This window comes from Cucurbita pepo, chromosome LG08 (assembly GCF_002806865.2).
Source record: "Cucurbita pepo subsp. pepo cultivar mu-cu-16 chromosome LG08, ASM280686v2, whole genome shotgun sequence".
Lineage (NCBI taxonomy): Eukaryota > Viridiplantae > Streptophyta > Magnoliopsida > Cucurbitales > Cucurbitaceae > Cucurbita > Cucurbita pepo.
The window spans coordinates 6,736,660-6,754,653 of NC_036645.1; the positions used below are offsets into that span (position 1 = coordinate 6,736,660).

General features: G+C 35.9%; 2 protein-coding genes across 2 annotated transcripts; both read right to left on the minus strand.

The window, feature by feature from the left end:
* Window positions 1-516: 516 nt before the first annotated feature.
* On the minus strand, window positions 517-4,073 carry LOC111800865 (mitochondrial import inner membrane translocase subunit TIM22-2-like). Its single transcript, XM_023684760.1, has 5 exons — window positions 3,726-4,073; window positions 1,726-1,790; window positions 1,522-1,594; window positions 1,389-1,442; window positions 517-936 (listed from the first exon to the last, which is right to left on the minus strand). Exons 1-5 carry the CDS (start codon window positions 3,901-3,903, stop codon window positions 695-697), a joined length of 612 nt encoding a protein of 203 aa, XP_023540528.1. The 5' UTR covers window positions 3,904-4,073; the 3' UTR covers window positions 517-694.
* Window positions 4,074-7,018: 2,945 nt separating this feature from the next.
* On the minus strand, window positions 7,019-13,877 carry LOC111800791 (kinesin-like protein KIN-12F). Its single transcript, XM_023684644.1, has 15 exons — window positions 13,463-13,877; window positions 13,357-13,419; window positions 13,102-13,236; window positions 12,829-12,912; window positions 12,468-12,593; window positions 12,127-12,186; window positions 11,965-12,018; window positions 11,790-11,882; window positions 11,589-11,684; window positions 11,270-11,418; window positions 11,007-11,156; window positions 10,158-10,287; window positions 9,133-10,053; window positions 7,506-8,258; window positions 7,019-7,413 (listed from the first exon to the last, which is right to left on the minus strand). Exons 1-15 carry the CDS (start codon window positions 13,760-13,762, stop codon window positions 7,162-7,164), a joined length of 3,366 nt encoding a protein of 1,121 aa, XP_023540412.1. The 5' UTR covers window positions 13,763-13,877; the 3' UTR covers window positions 7,019-7,161.
* Between the last annotated feature and the right edge of the window lie 4,117 nt (window positions 13,878-17,994).

Consider the following 17,994-nt stretch of genomic DNA (forward strand, 5'->3'; position numbering starts at 1 on the left):
TGGCTCGATGTGGGACCTCCTAGTTAAATCTCTTAAAAGCCCAGCGTCCTTATTAGAACACCGCCTCGTGTCCACTCCCCTTCGAGGCTCAGCTTCTTCGCTGGCACATCGCCCAGTGTCTGACTCTAATACCATTTGTACGTCCCAAGCCCACCGCTAGCCGATATTATCCTCTTTGGGCTTTTCCTTCCAGGCTTCTCCTCAATATTTTTAAAGCACGTTTGGTAGGGAGAGGTTTCCACCCCTTTAGAAAAAGTGTTTTGTTCTCCTTTCCCGGAAACTCACATAGACAATTAATATTAACAACAATGTTTGAAACATATCCAAAAGTAATCGAAACTCCAGTCGAACTAGCTTTGTTTGTAACATATGCACGAAGTCGCCAAAATGTCTATTCATGTATGTACATATTATACATCATACATAACATAACATACATCCAAACATATATGTGTATACACACAATATATATATATATATATAAAAGTATGAACGCATAACAAGTATCTGTAACTTAGCCAGAAACTAGACCGCATTGACGAACAAGAAGATAGCAAAACATTGCTTCAAATAAGCCATCCAAAAGTGCACAATTACATTCAAATTGCAACGAACTCTTTCAAACATTAGCTACAAATTTGCATTAATACGACTGTCTTGTGCAAAAGATGTTAAAAGAAAGCTGGATGAGGTCTTACCAGCTGCTCCTCCTGCTCTTCTCCAAGGACTTGCAGAATGCAGAAAATGCACCTTTAAGTTCAACTGGAAGCGCAAATTGAAGCGGCAAAACTAAGGGAGGACGATTTCTCTCCATATTACTTCTCTTTCTCGAGAAAGCGGGATGAGCTAATGCTGGCTGCTGCTTGTTAAGGCCCTCGAGTATAAACGAAAACGCTCCAAAAGTGATGCAACTCTGAAGAAGAGCCTGTGGAGCGCCTGTGAAACAAAAGCCTCTATTTACATACAGAAGTTCAAAGGAGGAGTGATAGTATGTCTCAATGTAACAGCCCAAGTCCACCGCTAGCAAATACTGTCCTCTTTAGATTTTCCCTTCTGGACTTCCTCTCAAGGTTTTAAAATGCGTCCACTAGGAAGAGGTTTCCACGTCCTTATAAGGAATGCTTCGTCCCCTCTTCAACCAATATGGGAACTCACACTCAACTTCTTTAACTCAAAGCAATATTCAGAGTAACGCAATGTCAATCAAGTCGTAATGAATTAATTGAAGAGTTGCACGAGCCAACGAGCTACCATGGTGGAAACTGAGGCATATAAGGTGTTATCTACTTCTTTAGGTGTTCGAATGGAATTAAAACATCAAAGAGGACAGATGCCACCAAAAACGTAATCACAGAATGAAGTGAGATGCCAGTTGAAAAGGTTACTACCTGGAAAACTTAGAGCTAAACCAGTGCAGCATCCGGCTACCCCAGCATTAATAACTACAAAAATGAGTTAACATCATTAGAAAGGGGATCGAAACAGCCAAATACGAATATTTCCGAAGCGAAGTTACCACACCATCATCCTTTCCTCTCAATCTCTTTAACATGCAAACAACCAAACTGTGCACCCCAGACAAAACTGCAAATGTCTGATTCATAAATTGAAATTAACAAAAGATTAGCGAACAAAATTAGTCCTTAAAAAGCCTCAAAGAGCAGTAACCAGTAATTAAATTTATTCATCGTGAAACACTGCAGTATTCTTTTTCAATAATCACACCTTGGCACAAGATCCAGCCTCTGCAAATGATCCTTTGAAGCCCTTCTTCTTAATCAATCCCGAACCTAAAGGATACTCAGAATGCATTAAATTTTATTAGTACATGGCTAACTAGAAAAACTGAAAATAAAAATTGGTATCATAATTTTTCTTATGATTCGATAATACCTATGCTAACAATCGGACTGCCAACAACTAAGGCTTTTTTGCTGGTTACACAAGAGAAGCAACAACAAGTTATTCGTTAAACGATCAATTTAGAGCCCCTTGCTTTCTTAATTTTTAGATTATTAAGAAACAGCAACCTTCTAATTTTGATAAACCACCTAAGAAAGAAGACTGAAATGTACAAATTATGGGATCAAAGGTTTTCAAGTAGACCATTGTAACAAGATTCACAGTTATCTATCAGGTGATAACCATAAACAAAACTCTTATTCACCTAATCTACTAAATACTTAAAAGGGTTTACGCTAATCATGTGATCGGGATGGCTCCTGAAAAGAATCCAGAGCTTCAGTTTTTTTGTAGTCTTACTCTTATTCAAGATAATCAGCTAATAAGCATGTTTCTGATAGACCCCAGTGCTGAAAATGTTTTTCAGTAATGAAGTGAGGGGTGACCCTACTGACTAGTATTATGCATAATGTAGTGTGAGTCCCATGGAATGTGAGTTAGTTAGATAGCTGACATATTAGGAGTAGGAAACACCATTAGTACATTTTTTTTTGGTAGTATTGGACTAGGGTGAGTCTCGGGAGAGAAGGAAGCTGGCAAATCTTCCCCGATTTGCTCATATTTCCTATTCGATAAACTGGAACTCACCCGTTTCAGACTCATCTATCATTATGTTCCTTCAATAATGAAGATATGGTTAGTTCTTCTTCCTGAACACGTTTTCCAATCAATTTCGTTGAAGAAACCTGGACAACTCCAAGTTATTCATGTTTGAGGAGGTATATACGCCTCTTTCTCATGTACTCCTTTCCCTTGTTTCTTATTAGTCCACGGCCAATTAGTCCTAGCTTACTCATGGTTCAGTTTGCTCCTATGTAGCATTGTCGGTGTACATTGATGATATTACCATAAGCGGTCCTCGTCAAGATACTATTATATGGTTAAACTTTTGCTCCATAGTTAGTTTCAGCTTAAAGATATCGGTTTTTTTGGTTATTTTCTCAGCTCGGAGTTGTTTAAGACTCGTCACGTCTTCCTTTCTTTGAGGAAACTACTGTTTGCAACTATTGGAGAATATTGGCTTCTTCAACTTAAGTCAATCTTTTTCCCTTTTGTTTTTCCTTGTGTCTCAACGCTTCAAACCTATGACCTGTTAGCAAACAATGTATGCCTTAACCAATTGAGTTATGCTTCGTCCAGCAACTCTAACCCAATTTTTATACCTAGTAATAAAAATTTGAAGTTCGATGTACCCAACGATGATCCTAAGTGTTGATGATTCTTCAATTCATTATTCTCTAATCAACAACCATATGCACACATTTGTGGCAAATATATCTTCCCCTGTTCATTGTATTACTGCTCGTCCACTCACAACTCATCTAATGGTTGTTCATAAAAGCTTTTGTGGATGTTGATTGGCTCTAGTCTTGCAATCCAATGATTGGAAGTCCAATCGTACACATACTGATAATACTAGGTGATCTTAACTTACCTTGATCTCGTCCTGTTTTAGTGCTCTTACTTTGAATGATTTTCTTAAGTTTCTTCCAGTTTGGAGCCAGTTTCAACTTGCTAATATGAGTACTAAACCCTTACTGCTTCAGCTTGGCTTCCTATGTTAAGCAAATTAGTGGCGTTTGTTCTCCATCTATTGCTATAATTAGTCTGTTAAAGCAGATTACTAAACCGCATTAGCTATCAATGGTTACTAACTCGCTTATTTTCATAGCTAATCCCAATTTCAAAAACTAAACCAGCAATCAAACATGTAAAACGAAAAACAAAGGAGACATTCTTAACACAAAGAGAAAGAAAGAGACCGTAGCCGAAAATGGAGCCCATGAAGGCTCCGGCAGCGGAGTCGCCGGCAAACCGGAAAAGACAAAGAGCAGGACCACCAAAAGAGGAGGGAACTATGGCGTCGGAGGAATTAGGGCTGTCTGAAGGATTAGTTTCGAACTCAGCGTCAGATGACTCGTCCTTTGAAGAATCCGCCATGGCCGCGATTCACTATCTTCCTCACTCTGCTCTGCTAAACACCTTCTTCAATCTCAATCTTCCGAGTGCAGAATTCGAAGCTTTCTCTGTTCTTCTTTGACGAACGGATAGCGATTATTTAGCCTTTTTTCACACCTGTCGTTTGTGCATCACTTTCCCGGTTAACCGATTGGCTACAACTAACACATCCCAATCTCAATACGACATCGTTCCTCATTGATGTGATTTAGTATCATTTTGTTTAAGATAATACTCATTTTTATCAATTTTTTTATTTATTTTTGTTAAAATGTCGGAATCCGATCATGCTTGTCCAGGACATGTTGTCCACGGCCGCATGCTCATTCCAACCCTTTTTTACATGTTTTCATCTTAGATAGATCTTTACTATTTCTTGTTGGGCCAGTATAGAGTGTATGACTGTTCACCAAAATCATGTCTACACTTGTCGGGGGCTAAAATTCCCCCAAAATATGGCATATGACTAGTTGTCACTTTTTCGTAACCTTAGTTATAAACTATTTAAGCCGTGACGTTCATTTTTTGCTTATAGTCGTATAACGTTGCTTTTTTCAATTCTTTCAAAACGTTTTCAAATGTATCCCCTTGCTCAAGTGTTCTAAAACATTTCTCTCACACATAATCTGAGACCCAAAGGATATGGAGCCTAATGCCTAAATCTGGTAGAGATAAGATATTTAGTAAATATATGATAGACATATATGGTAGATATTTGGTAAATATTTTATAGACATATATTTGTTAGATTATATCTGGTAGTTTAAATCTTGGAAGTTATATTTAGTAAATTGATGTTTATTCAGTAAAAATTGTTATTGAATAAAGTGAACTTTACGATCATTAATCTAAATCCAATAAACTAAGAACACTCTGGTTATAGTATGATTACTTGAACTATATGTAGAGACATGAGAGTGGATCAAGTTCAAGTATATAGTCAAAATGATCTATAGTATAAGGATAAGGCTGAGTACCTTATTCTGGGGACACTATGGATGCGGCCCACTTTTGTATATGATATAAACAATGCGATCACTAAATTGTGCATGTGGAGACATGTGAGTGGGGGCGTCCTATGCAATGAGTATTGCATAAGATCGGACCATGAAGAAAACCACTCTCACTTTATAAAGTCGTTTACTGTTGAGACTGATTTTCTTTTCATTCGATAACCTAGGTAACTCGGTTTTAATCCTGAGCTAACCATGAACTCCTGTTTATTCGGAATTATCCTTAGATTTGCATGGGTGAGAGTGGCTCTAGTTCGCCGACTCAACAGGCCTCCCATTTCAGGGGTAAGACTGGGTGAATGGCTGGGGACGTGGGGTGCAAGACGGAATTCACTCCTACCCACTTTTAGGGATAGAAGAAAGGTAGTTCCCTTAAGCACTGACTCCAGGTCTTGAACAAGGGGCCCCACCCTCTCATTGGCCTGAGAGGGATTCGGTTTACTGGTTGGACCACAAACCAATTGTTTATTAGAGGATCAGTGAGACATAAGGAACAAGAAGTAACTTCAGGGGTAAAACGGTAAATTGACCCAGCTCTAGTTACGAACAACCTGTGAAGGATCGACTTACTAATCATGGTTATATCAGATGGACAGAAATATATCTATAGTGAGGGGAGTGCAACTACTAGGCTATAGTGGAGTGTCCTAGTAGTTAACGAATGTTGGTTAACCAGGTTAATGAGTTTAATCGGTTAATCTTGAATCGTTGGAGCCCATGATCTATAGGTCCATTAGGTCCCTCTGCTAGCTCATATCGGACTAAACCATAGAACAGTGTGACGAGTGAGTTCGAAGTGTTCGAATTCAAATTAGGGAATATGCGTTACATATATACGATATATTTAACCGCAATTTTATTTTATTTACGAATTAAACGAAAAGAGAGAATCTGAGATATTTAAATAAGATTTAAATATCTTAATCAATTATGTGTCGGAATTGACTGGGATTGGCATTTGAATTAATATTAAATATTAATTAAATAGTTTAATTAATTATTTAATGTTACTTTAATTTGAAATTCATTATTCAAATTAATTGTTGAATTAAAATGAAGAAAGTCAAAATGTTGACTTTCATCTAATTAAAATGAAGAAAGTCAAAATGTTGACTTTCATCTAATGGAAAAATCATGTTAGTGGAATTTTGAGGTGTCAAAATTTGGTTTAACCAAACTTGCATGTTTGCCAAATAAACCCCACAAGTTTGAGTGGAATTTTGAGTGTCAAAATTTGGTTAACTCAAACATGCATGCTTGCCACATAATCTCAAACATTTGAGTGGAATTTTAAGTGTCAAGATTTGGTGATCTCAAGTTTGCATGAACATGCAAACTTGACTCTTTAAATAGAGTGATCATGATACTTGGAAGGGATTCTTCATCTTGATGAAAAACCTCTCACAAGCACTCTCTTTCACGTATACAAAATCCCTCCCAAGTTTAGTCACTCACCGGATTCCACAATCCCGTTCTAAGGCCGGAGAATAGTGGAGAAGACACTAGTGGTGGTTCGAAACCGGTTCGTGAGGCAAAAGGAGTTTGAACTACAAAAGGTTAGTATTTAAACTCATTAAGTTTTAATACTTATGAACATGCTAGTCATTTACAATAATTGATGTTCTAAGAGTGCCTAAGATCCAAATTGCTTCCGCATGTGTTATATTAACACCATCAGTATATATACCATTAAGTGCTCTCAAGATGTACTTCTCTTCATTCTCAGTATTCTTATTCTCTCTTGTTGTACAAACTGAAGTCATCAATAATAAAACGTTTGGCCAATATTTCTCCTCGTATTTCTCTCTCCTGTTCTTTGTATTTATTTTGATCAAGTGTGTGCGTTGTTGAGCGATCTTAACAATTGGTATCAGAGCTAATAACTGACGATCTTAACAATTGATATCAGAGCTAACAACTGGTATCGATTCTAACAATGACGTCTAAATTTCTCACCGTTGACTTGTTTGTTAAGTTAGAACAATGCCGCACAATCGCTTTCCCGTTACCACAAGAGCGCGATTTTGACCGACGAGACTTTCCTTATTTAACAAAAAAAACAAGCAAACACTGCCCACACATAATTGGAACTTTGGATAAATAATGGCACTAATCAATCTTAAAGAATCATCCATACATTACAATAAAAAACCAATCTCACATGACCCAAGTAGGGTCTCTCTCTTCTTCAAACCAAAGTTGATAGCATTTGGTTCAAACTAGATAGCTAGTAGTGCTGTTCTTGATATATAGCTCCAAATTCTGATCTCCAGGCTTGATCATCCTCCATACATGACGCTCCCTTGTCGGTTACGACGTCGGAGTGATCGTGATACAGCGGTTCGAGAGCAGCAGCAGGCAACTTACTCTCTACAAGATACTGCTTCATTGTGATCATCTCCATCTTGTGTTTTCTTTTGAGCTTCTCCATTTGTTTCTTCAACTTCTCGTTTTCTTCCTTAATTGTTCTAAAGTTTTCCTATGTTTTATAAACACAATATCATCATGTATACCTCTAAAAGAAACAAGCATGGATTCATATATGAACGAAATATTAATAAGAACAGTTACCTCTGCAGCTGATGCTGAATGTTCTGCTTCTTTAAGCCTAACAAGAAGCTCCCCAGCAGCATGAACAGCTTCGGCCATGTCTCTAAGTTGAAGCTTGAGGCTTTTGTTTTCCTTTTTCAAGAATTCTCTCTCTCTGTCCCTCTCAAATCTCAGAGCTGAAAGCTCTGCAGCAAGAGATTTATAAAGGCGAGAAGAACTATGGCCTTTGGAACCGGCCTTTTGTGCTGCCCTTTTCACCTCGGCTATCCCTCCCATGATGGCACGGTACTTGCTAGCCAACTCATTGTATTTCTCTTGCAATTCTGCATAATGCTCGACGAATCTAGCATGTCCTAGAACAGATCTATGAAGGTCATCCTCCAACTCCTCATTGCAGTTCTTCTCCATTTTCAGTTCCTGCTCGACCTTCTCCGCGCGCTGTCGAATCGATTCCAAATCAACTCTCAGTTCATCAGTTAATGAAATCCATTCACTCTCCATTTCTGTCCATCTTTCCCTTTCTTTTTCAAGTTCCTCCCCGTTGATACTTTGACCGCTTTTTCTGAGTTGGATGGAGCGTGATGATAACAATAACGAGGATCTCAGCTTGTCAGTTGACTTGCTTCCAGAAACATCAGCAAAGGTCTGTAGCTTGCTCTTTAAAGCATGGATTTCTTTAAGAAGTTCTTCCTTCTCTGACACATCCGTGAAACCATTTCCTTTGTCTTGAACCTCCTGCACTTCCTTTATTCCAAATTTCTCTTGTACAGTCTCCTGCAAAGTTCCACACAATATTGAATGTCAGTGAGGATTGTTGGAAGGGAGTCCCATATTCGCTAATTTAGGGAATGATCATGGGTTATAAGTAAGGAATACATCTCTATTGGGTATAAGACCTTATGAGAAAATCCAAAGTAAAGTCACGAGAGTTTATGCTCAAACTAGACAATATTATACCATTGTGGGGAGTCGTGATTCCTAACATGGTATCAGAGTCATGCTCTTAACTTAGTCATGTCAATAAAATTCTCAAATGTCGAACAAAGAAGTTGTGAGCCTCAAAAAGGTGTAGTCAAAAGTGACTCAAATGTCGAACAAATGGTGTACTTTGTTCGAGAGCTCCAGAGAAAGGAATCGAGTCTCAATTAAGGGGAGGCTGTTTGAGGGCTACATAGCCCTCAGGGAGGCCCTATAGTGTACTTTGTTGAAGGGGAGGATTGTTGATGATTGTTGGGAGGGAGTCCCACATTGGCTAATTTAGGGAATGATCATGGGTTTATAAGTAAGGAATACACCTCTATTGGTATGAGGCCCTTTGAGAAAGCTCAAAGCAAAGTCATAAGAGCTTATACTCAAAGGAGACAATATCATACAATTGTGGAGATTCGTAATTCCAAACAAGCTTCAGATAATCTACACTATTCCATAAATATAGCACCTCCAACAATATGGTACCATAAGTTTGTGTATGATTTTTTCCCCTCTAAACTACTGTAGTATACCATATGCACATTTCATTTGAGTTCCTGTGTATAATTTTGTTCGCGTTATATTACAAAAACTGTAGAATCTCTTTAACTGTTAGAGAAAATCTAGTGGAGCGGGTGAAAGTAAGTAACAACATGTATCTGCTTAATGAAGTGTGTACCTTTTCAAGATCATCTCCGTCGTTGAATCCTACAACAGCATTGAGAAGCCTAGATTGGTTTACTGCTACAACTTCACTCGAGCTACTCGGGAATTCATTGATGTCATTCTCTGTAATTTTTCTTTGGCAAGATGCACAAAGCAGATGGGGAGAAGATATAGGCTTGTCAATATGTTGACATGATTTTCGCGCCAAGTGTTCAAACGAGAAGGATACTGTAGATTTGTTTAATGGTGAGCTTTGCTGCTGGTGATAATCAATTATCTTCAGACCTCTTTGAAGACTAGCTGCTAAGGACTCAGTGTGATCCTCAAATTTATTGCTGGATCGCAGTGAGGATCTTAAGTTCTTACTCTGATTCAGTGACTGCCTCAGTACTTCTTTAAAACTCGGTGCAACAGCCAAACTTTTCCTCTGAGAATTTCTAATTTTTGGCGACTCAGATAATGGTGGATCTTCAAGATTAGGAAGGTGACAGAATGAGCTGAGAGTAATACTCCTTCGATTCACAGGATCAAGAACCATTTCTGGTAAAATAATCTTGTCCTCATGAAAATCTTCATCCTGGTGTTCCTCCTCTTGGTTTATTTCTTCAATTGTTTGGGGAGAACTTACTTCATCATCACTCGTTGAATATGAATCAAAACTTTCTCCAGCAGAGGAAAACTTTAGTGAATCTCTTTTATTCGAGTTCTCTTCAGAAAATCTCTGGAACTTATCAAGTTCCTGATGTAATTCCCTCATATCTTCCTCATCACAATTAACCTCTTCGTCTGTATCATTATCAATGCATGGCAAAATCAGAGAGCGGTTGATACTAAGTCTTAAATGATTTAGGCTATCTCGTACATTAGGCCCTTGAAAGCAACCACTCTTTTGATCCGACGTGCCTGAGTTGGCATTTGCTCTTATAAGTTCTTCCTGCAATCAGCCAAAACATAGGGTTTGGTTTGAATTAGCAAACTACTTTAAACTCACAAGTCAATTCCAAGAATGGATGAACTAGTACATGTAGAACTTAATACCTTTAGTTGACGAATTTGATCACTCAGATCATTAACCTCGTCTTCTTTGATTTCATTTATGATAGGTTGATTCTTAATGGACTTCAAACGTTGTCCAAATCTTAACGTCCTTAATGTTTCACCTGAATAGCTGCATTTAAATAATTGAAGTACTTTAATATTCATGTACATATTTCAAGATGATACCTATTTTCCATGTAAGCTATTACAATATTGAACACTATCTGAGTGAGAGCAAAGGAAAAAACATATTATATTACGTGAATCTAGGTAATTTGTAACCGCTCAAGTCAAGTCCACCTTTATAAAGAATGTTTCGTTCTCCTCTCCAATCGATATGGAATCTCACAATCCACTCCTTCCAGAACCAGTGTCCTCGCTGGCACTCATTCCCCTCTTTAATTGATGTGGGACCCCCCAAAATCCACCCCCTTCGGAGCCCAGCGTCCTCGTTGGCACACCGTCTAATGTCCACCCCCTTCAGGGCTAGTCTCCTCGGTGGCACACCGTCTGGTGTCTGGCTCTGATACCATTTGTAACAGTCCAAGCTCACGGTTAGTAAATATTGTCTTTTTTTTTGGCTTTCCCTTTTAGGCTTCCCCTCAATATTTTTAAAACGCATCTGGTAGAGAGAGGTTTACACATTCTCGTAAAGGATGTTTCGTTTCCCTCTCTAATCGATGTGGGATGTTACATAATCAATATCCATTCACGCCAGAATAATATTTTCATTCAGAAGAGTAAACTTGCTGATGATATGTCTTGGTGAAACGTACGAGTATAATTTTTTTTTTTTTTTTTTTTTTTTTNTTGTTCTCTGAAAAGAGCAACTTATAAAATGTGTAGTACCTACTATGAAGAGAGATGGCACAAATAACTGTTAGCTTGGCATTGCCCCCCAATGACTCTCTTAATAAATGGGTCAAGCACGAACCTCTGTACAAACGATCATCAGATGTTCTTAATTCGTTTTCTTTAGTTAGCATATCGATCAAGTGCCTGCACCAACGTTATGAAAGCAACAGGGAATAATAATCAGGGAAATTAGTCGTTTCCATTGTCAACAGTACAGAATGAACTCTAGAAACTCCATCAGTCATTATTTCCCATACCCGAGACGGGACATCGACTTCTTCAAATTCTTTCCTTCTCTTGTGGATTGTCTACCCATGGCATCGTTAACATTTCTATCCAATCCAGCAAGATCAACAAGGCTGATTCTGCTTGTCTTTGAACTACCAAAATACTTGGATGAAGTTTCCTGCATCCGATGATTATATATTATATGTTGCAGATACTAATTTGAATGTCTCAACAACCAGCTAAATGACATGAAATGATAAAGAGTACCGAAACAGAAGAACTAACCAAAACACTAACTAATTACACGTTTTCTCCATAACTAATAATTGAACTCTAGAATCAAGGTACCTTGCACCACGACTCGATGATGAAACTGAACACAATATGAGACCTAGAGCTCTTAGAATTTATAGTGGTTGCTCCGACTTTTCTACTCGAAAGGCCCTGTACATAGATAAAATAGTAAGCAAATGGTCAAGAACAAAGGAAGAAACGTAGAAAATAAAACAGCACATTTCAAAAAATATGAACTTAGTTTCGATTATCAACCTTGATGAGAATCTGAGTTACATCATCATAGCTTGTCACGTATTCCTCTGTGACATTCTCCACATACAATCCATTCTTTGCATCATCCCTTATCTGGTGAAATATTGCCCCAAATTTATCATTGCTCAGAAGATGTATAAATTACCAATGACAAAGTAATGTTGAAGAAACTAACCTTAAGGTTTCTCTGGGATGGATCAAGCAAATCCCCAATTTGTTCATTAAATATCTGGAATGGAAATCAATGCAAAAGAGGGTCTTGAGATCTTATAGGTGACAGATACATAGATTAGAAAAGAACAAATAACATAATCAGTGTTAAGAAAATAATGAGTACCTCTATAAAAGAACAACGACACTGATAATTTATCAGTTTTCCTTCAGAGTTCTCTTGTTCCTGAGTTGGATAACCAGATAATAAGACTCATAAACAACATCTTAGGAAGCACGAACCTCCACAATAGTATGATATTGTCTACTTTGAGTATAAGTTCTCATGGTTTTGCTTTTGGTTTCCTTAAAAGCCTCGTACCAATAGAGATATATTCATTACTTATAAATCGATGATCAACTCCTTAATTAGCGAAAGACTCATTCCCAATAATCCTCAACACAACCCACAACAAAAACAGAGTTATCTAATCTAATTGACTAAATAAAAAGGAAATGGATACCTACTTTTTGAATCTCGGAAAACAGCAGATGGAAGATGCGAGGAGCAAGGCCTTGGTTACTAGAAGGTGAAGGATCCTCAACCATAGCACTTGGAGGACCCCATATTGTGAATGTCTTGCCACTTCCCGTCTGTTTAAGATTCAATACAAGTAGCTGGTAAATATCGATATGGAAGAATTTGTGTAAGACATAGACTCGATTGTTATAGTTACAAATCACGACCCTCCACAATGGTATGATATTGTCTACTTTAAGCATATGTTCTAGTGGCTTTGCTTTTGGTTTTTCCAAAGAATTCATACAAATAGAAATAGTATTTTTTACTTAGAAACTCATGAACATTCCATTAGCCAATGTGAATTACCTGACCATATGACATGATGGAAGTGTTATAACCAGCCAACGCATCCTTGACTAGCGGAATTCCGATCTTCTGAAAGATATCTTCCTACAACAAGACCAACAATGCCTTGAGAATCAAAGCTGCTACAAATCACATCTTTACTTCAAGTAGAACAAGCTAAGATTTAATTCGTTCTTCCAAACAGACTGCCTTAAATCCTAAATTAATAATTACCAAGACAGCAAACTAACTTTGTTCGGATTCATAAAGAGAAATGATCAAGCGCCGCCGTACCTGTTTCGAATCTGAATCGAAAACCGAATCGAAAGACAGTTTACGGTCTCCATATGCCAATTCATTTGAAGAGATCCTCTTCACCGTCCTGTCCACTTCCTCTTCTATATCGTTAGGTCTAATTCTTACCACAACCTATTTCAAAATCCACCGCCGCCGCCAAAGAAGAAGAACAAGAAATTCACCACATATTCAAAAACAAGAAGAAAAAAATCATAAATCTACAGAGTGAATTGATTGTAAACTTCATTATACCTTAATCGGTGGATCAAGAGTAGCGTGCATTTCATGCTGGCTGTCTGATTGAACGATTTCATCCTANTCAATTGAAGTGAGATTTAGAGAAGAAAATTAGGCGTACCTTGAAATTAAGCGGCTGAGATGCAGATTGATCGAGATTGGAATCTAGAGCGGAGGCATCGTTGTGGGAATCTCGGAATTCGGACTTGGAAACGGAAGTGGAGATTTCGTTGTCCTTGGGCGGAATGTTTGGGTGAGAAGGAGGCGTATTTTCAGAGATTGATTTGGGGATTTTCATGGTAAGGGAGGAATTGTGTTTTTTCTTAGAAGACATGGATCGAGGAAGGAGGTTGCGGAAGGAAGAAGCGGATATACTTCCCAAGAAACCAGTCTCCATTGATTCTGCTGCATTTGACTTCATTGTTTCTGATTCTGAACAAATTGAAGCTTCAAAAGAGAGTGAGATTGATCAAATACTGCGAGAGAGAGAGAGAGAGAGAGAGAGAAGGGGAGGGAAAAGAAACAGAGTTCAAATTTTGAAATGGAAGCGAAGAACTTTGATGAAGAAGAAAGCAAATGATTATGAACTGACCGTTATAAACTGAAAACAATTTGAATTCCTGAATTAAAATGACGAAAATGCCCCTACACTTTTTTTTTTCGGAATGGAAAAATAATAAAAGTTAATTAAATCTAATTGTAAAATAATTCAATAATTTAATTCAATTATTGAAATTTAAAAATAATGATATATACGACTCCGGTTGGAGAAATTTTTTTAAACCAACCCGAAATTTCAAATTGGTTGAACCCAAATGGATTCACGATCCAACCCAATTTGAGTTGGATTGGGTTGTCGAGTTGTTATTTTTAAAATTATATTTCAGTTATTAATGTAATATGTATCACTAAGGTCATAATATTAGTAATAATCTTAACAATAAGATAGAGTTGTGATAGGTTATAACTCTATTTTCGAGTTTGTTGGATTGATCCGACCAAAAAACACGTCAACTCGTGAACTGACCGACTTGAATTTTCGATTTTCGAAAAATTCAACCGAACTCAAATGCAAAAGAAACCTAATTCAAATGGTATAATCTGAGTTGGCTGGGTTCTCAAGATTGTTCGTACATTGGGGTCGGGCCAATCCAACTCCAAATTTTTGGGAATATCAGATGAGAGACAAGGACAAAATAGACATTTCACCTAAAACGGTCCAATAACCATTAATCCGTCGAAGGGGAATTCCATAATTGTTTCCGTCTTGTTTTATTGCTTAAAAAAAACATATATATATATCATTTTAATTTACACACAATTTAAAAAAAAATTAAATTTCATAATTAATATTTTTAAATTTAAAATTTAAAAATTTAAGTTCTTACTATAATCATTTGATCATTTGAATTTTTATTTATAAAAATTATCCCTATAAATACTATTTTCATTTATCCTACTACTTATTTTATTATCTATTGTTTTAAAAAATTGAAAACTAATTTTTTTTTTTTTTTTTTTTTACATTAATTCTTTCATTTATCTTCTAACCTAAAATTCTCGGGTTTTACGTACAAAACAGTACAAGGAAGATAAGACTCTCAACTCCTCGAATACATTAATGTTGTTTTATATCTAACTTTCTTAACTCATCGAATATATTCCTTTCTTTTAAAAACCTCATTGCAACGAGCAATTTTTTTTTTTTTACCGAGACGAAACGTTAAAAGATCTCGTACAATACTACAACAAATAGGGCTTTTTATAGCTTTTTGATATAGCATTTTAAAATAAATGCTATAATTTGAAGAAAAAAAAAAAAAGTCACAAGATCTTGCGTAGTCTAACTTTGTTACCCTGAAAAAGTAACACAAGATCTCGTGCCGTCTAACTTTTATACCCTGAAGAAATCTCACAAGATCTCGTGTCGTTTAACTTTTTTATCCTGAAAAAGTGTCATAAAATCTCGTGTAGTTTAACATTTTTACCTTGAAGAAGTAACTTTTTTACCTTGAAAAAGTCTCATAAGATCTCGTGTCGCATGCTATATTCTCGAGATTGATTTGCACGAACCCTATTTTATGTTTGACAACTTTTTTACCCCGAAAAAAAAATATATATATTTTGCTTTCAATTATACACAAAAATCTTCGTTATTTTTACCTGAATCACAAGTTAAACAAATAGATTTTCAAAATATTTTACCGACATAAGTTTAATAATAATTATTAGAGATGGCGAACATGGTGAAAAAAAAAAAATTACAGGCTGTTACACGTGATGGATAAAAACGACAAGTCGATGGTTATCTGCCACGTGGGTTACTTAATAATAATAAAATAATAATTTTTTATTAATTAAGATTTTAAACACTCAAATTTCTCGATTATATAATTAAATATAGACCTTAATCGGTTAAGCTTAGACTTGAAGTACTCGAGAGATTATATAATATATAGTCATAATTTATAATGATTAGTGTATAATGTAAATTAAAACACAGAGTATTTATACGAGGCAGGTCGAGTTGAGACATTTTTTAAACTCGGTTTAATTATTTAAGTTACTAAAAATACCATGTTCCATTTTAATATATATTTTAAAATTTTATTTCAAAACCGAGAAAAGAATGTATATTAACAGTATAAAAAATAGTTAAAAATTATAAAATTAATAATAAATTTAAGTTGGTTCGATTCAATTCAACCTAGTTTTTTCGAGGAATTCATGAACCAATTCAATTTATTTGAACTCAGTCTAATCAAAATAAGCATAATCCAACCTAAATCGTACAAATTAGATTAGGTTGATCAAGTTTTTCAGACCCGTGAGTGTTATGTAAGTTTGGTAAGTTTAAATTTATGTAATGTGCGTCGTTAACAAACTTATTAGGACGAAAAAAAAAAACGTCATAAATGTAAACTCTACTTAACTCTATAGTGTAACAGCCCAAGCCCATTGCTAGCAGATATTATCTATTTTGACTCGTTATATACCGCCGTCAGTCTCACGATTTTAAAACAGGTACACTAATGAGAGGTTTATATACGCTCATAATTTAATTTAATGATGAAAGTTGAAACTTTATGTCAACTTAATAACACACACTTAACGTAAAATAAATGTTATCTCCTACTTGCTTGTTTGAATAATTCTAATTTGAATGGTCAAAAATTTGAAAAAAACGCTCTCGCTGGCAGACTGTCCGGTGACTGTGTCTGATATCATTTGTAACAGTCCAAGCTCACTACTAACAAATATTGTCTATTTTGGTCTAATACATATTACTATCAGTCTCATGGTTTTAAAACGTGTCTACTGACAAGATGTTTCCATATCTTTATAAGAAATGTTTCGTTCCTCTCTCCAACCAATCATAGGATAACATAGTTACTTTCATTTAAATATGATACTATTTACAAACTGTTCTGAGTAATTAGTTCATTTTAATTTTAATTTGATAAAATAAATTTATGGCTAGAATTGATTCAATTTGTACGAGAATAATATATATTTTTAATTAATATTTATTAAATTTGAAAATTTGAAAAAATATGGATTAATAAGCAATCAACTAAAATATATTAATTTCCAAATATAATTTCTAAAAAGGGCATGTTTTCAAATTTGTTGAAAATGGAGGCCAAATATGAGAAAATAGCATTTTAAAATGATCATTTTGTAATTTAGAATTTAAAATGGCTTTGAAATTTGAAAAATGAGACAATTTTGGCTGCTTCAAGTTTACAAGTGGATTTATTTTCCAAATAATTTAATTTAAAGTCAACCACCACTCTTCCACGTCAATCAACACATTCAAAATAATAATAATAATAATAATAACGACGACACAAAACTTGTCTACCCGAGTCATCATTGCACCTAACAAGGCTAAAACGTTCCAAAATGTACTATACTAGGACGTGACTAATCGTCAATTATTCCTACTCGGGTTATACGCTATCAAAGCTGTGGTTGTTGCTTATTTTCAACTCATTTTCTCGCTCACGTTTTTAAAACACTTCAAACGTGATTGAACTTCGATCATTCATCTAAATTGTTATCGACTTACGATTTTTATATGACTCACTTGTTCTCTGGGTTAGGACAAGTGTCACATAATTGCTGTTCTACTACCACAAGACGACATTTGTGACTCCTCACTACTGATCGGGGTGGAGATCCATAATAGACATATCGAAATTATTGTATGTCAAATAACATCAAAAGTGTTGGTTTCAGAAAATGGAATGTCTAATGTTTTTTTTTTTTACCTGGAGAACTCATTGGATTGTTGCGAGCAGAACGAACAGGGCGTATTTTAGAAGAAGCGATCTGTTACCGAGTCGTATTATTGGGAATAACAAAACCGTATCTAAATACTCAAAGTTTCATATCGGAAGCAAGTTTTCAAGAAACTGTTCGAGTTTTAGCAAAAACCGTCCTCCGACATCGTATCAATTGGTTGAGAGGTCTGAAAGAGAACGTTGTTCTAGAAGGAATGATACTCATTGGTACCTGATTCAGAGAATTAGAGCACCGTTCTCGACTCCTCATTACTTTCGATGTCTACACCCATTAAAAAAATTGTTTCAAAATGTATTACAGGGAGATGTGACTAGTTATCAAATTTCGGTTTAATTTTCAAATATT

Bases quoted from the DNA above. Each gene is read 5' to 3' on its own strand.
- LOC111800865 (XM_023684760.1), bottom strand. From the start codon at position 3,903: ATGGCGGATTCTTCAAAGGACGAGTCATCTGACGCTGAGTTCGAAACT. The intron at 1,595-1,725 runs GTGTGATTATTG...TTTATGAATCAG, and splicing joins AGGCTGGATCTTGTGCCAAG to ACATTTGCAGTTTTGTCTGG. The intron at 937-1,388 runs GTAGTAACCTTT...TTTGTTTCACAG, and splicing joins TTTAGCTCTAAGTTTTCCAG to GCGCTCCACAGGCTCTTCTT.
- LOC111800791 (XM_023684644.1), bottom strand. From the start codon at position 13,762: ATGAAGTCAAATGCAGCAGAATCAATGGAGACTGGTTTCTTGGGAAGT. The intron at 12,913-13,101 runs GTACGGCGGCGC...GTCTTGTTGTAG, and splicing joins TCGATTCAGATTCGAAACAG to GAAGATATCTTTCAGAAGAT. The intron at 10,288-11,006 runs GTACTACACATT...ATTTAAATGCAG, and splicing joins GCCATCTCTCTTCATAGTAG to CTATTCAGGTGAAACATTAA.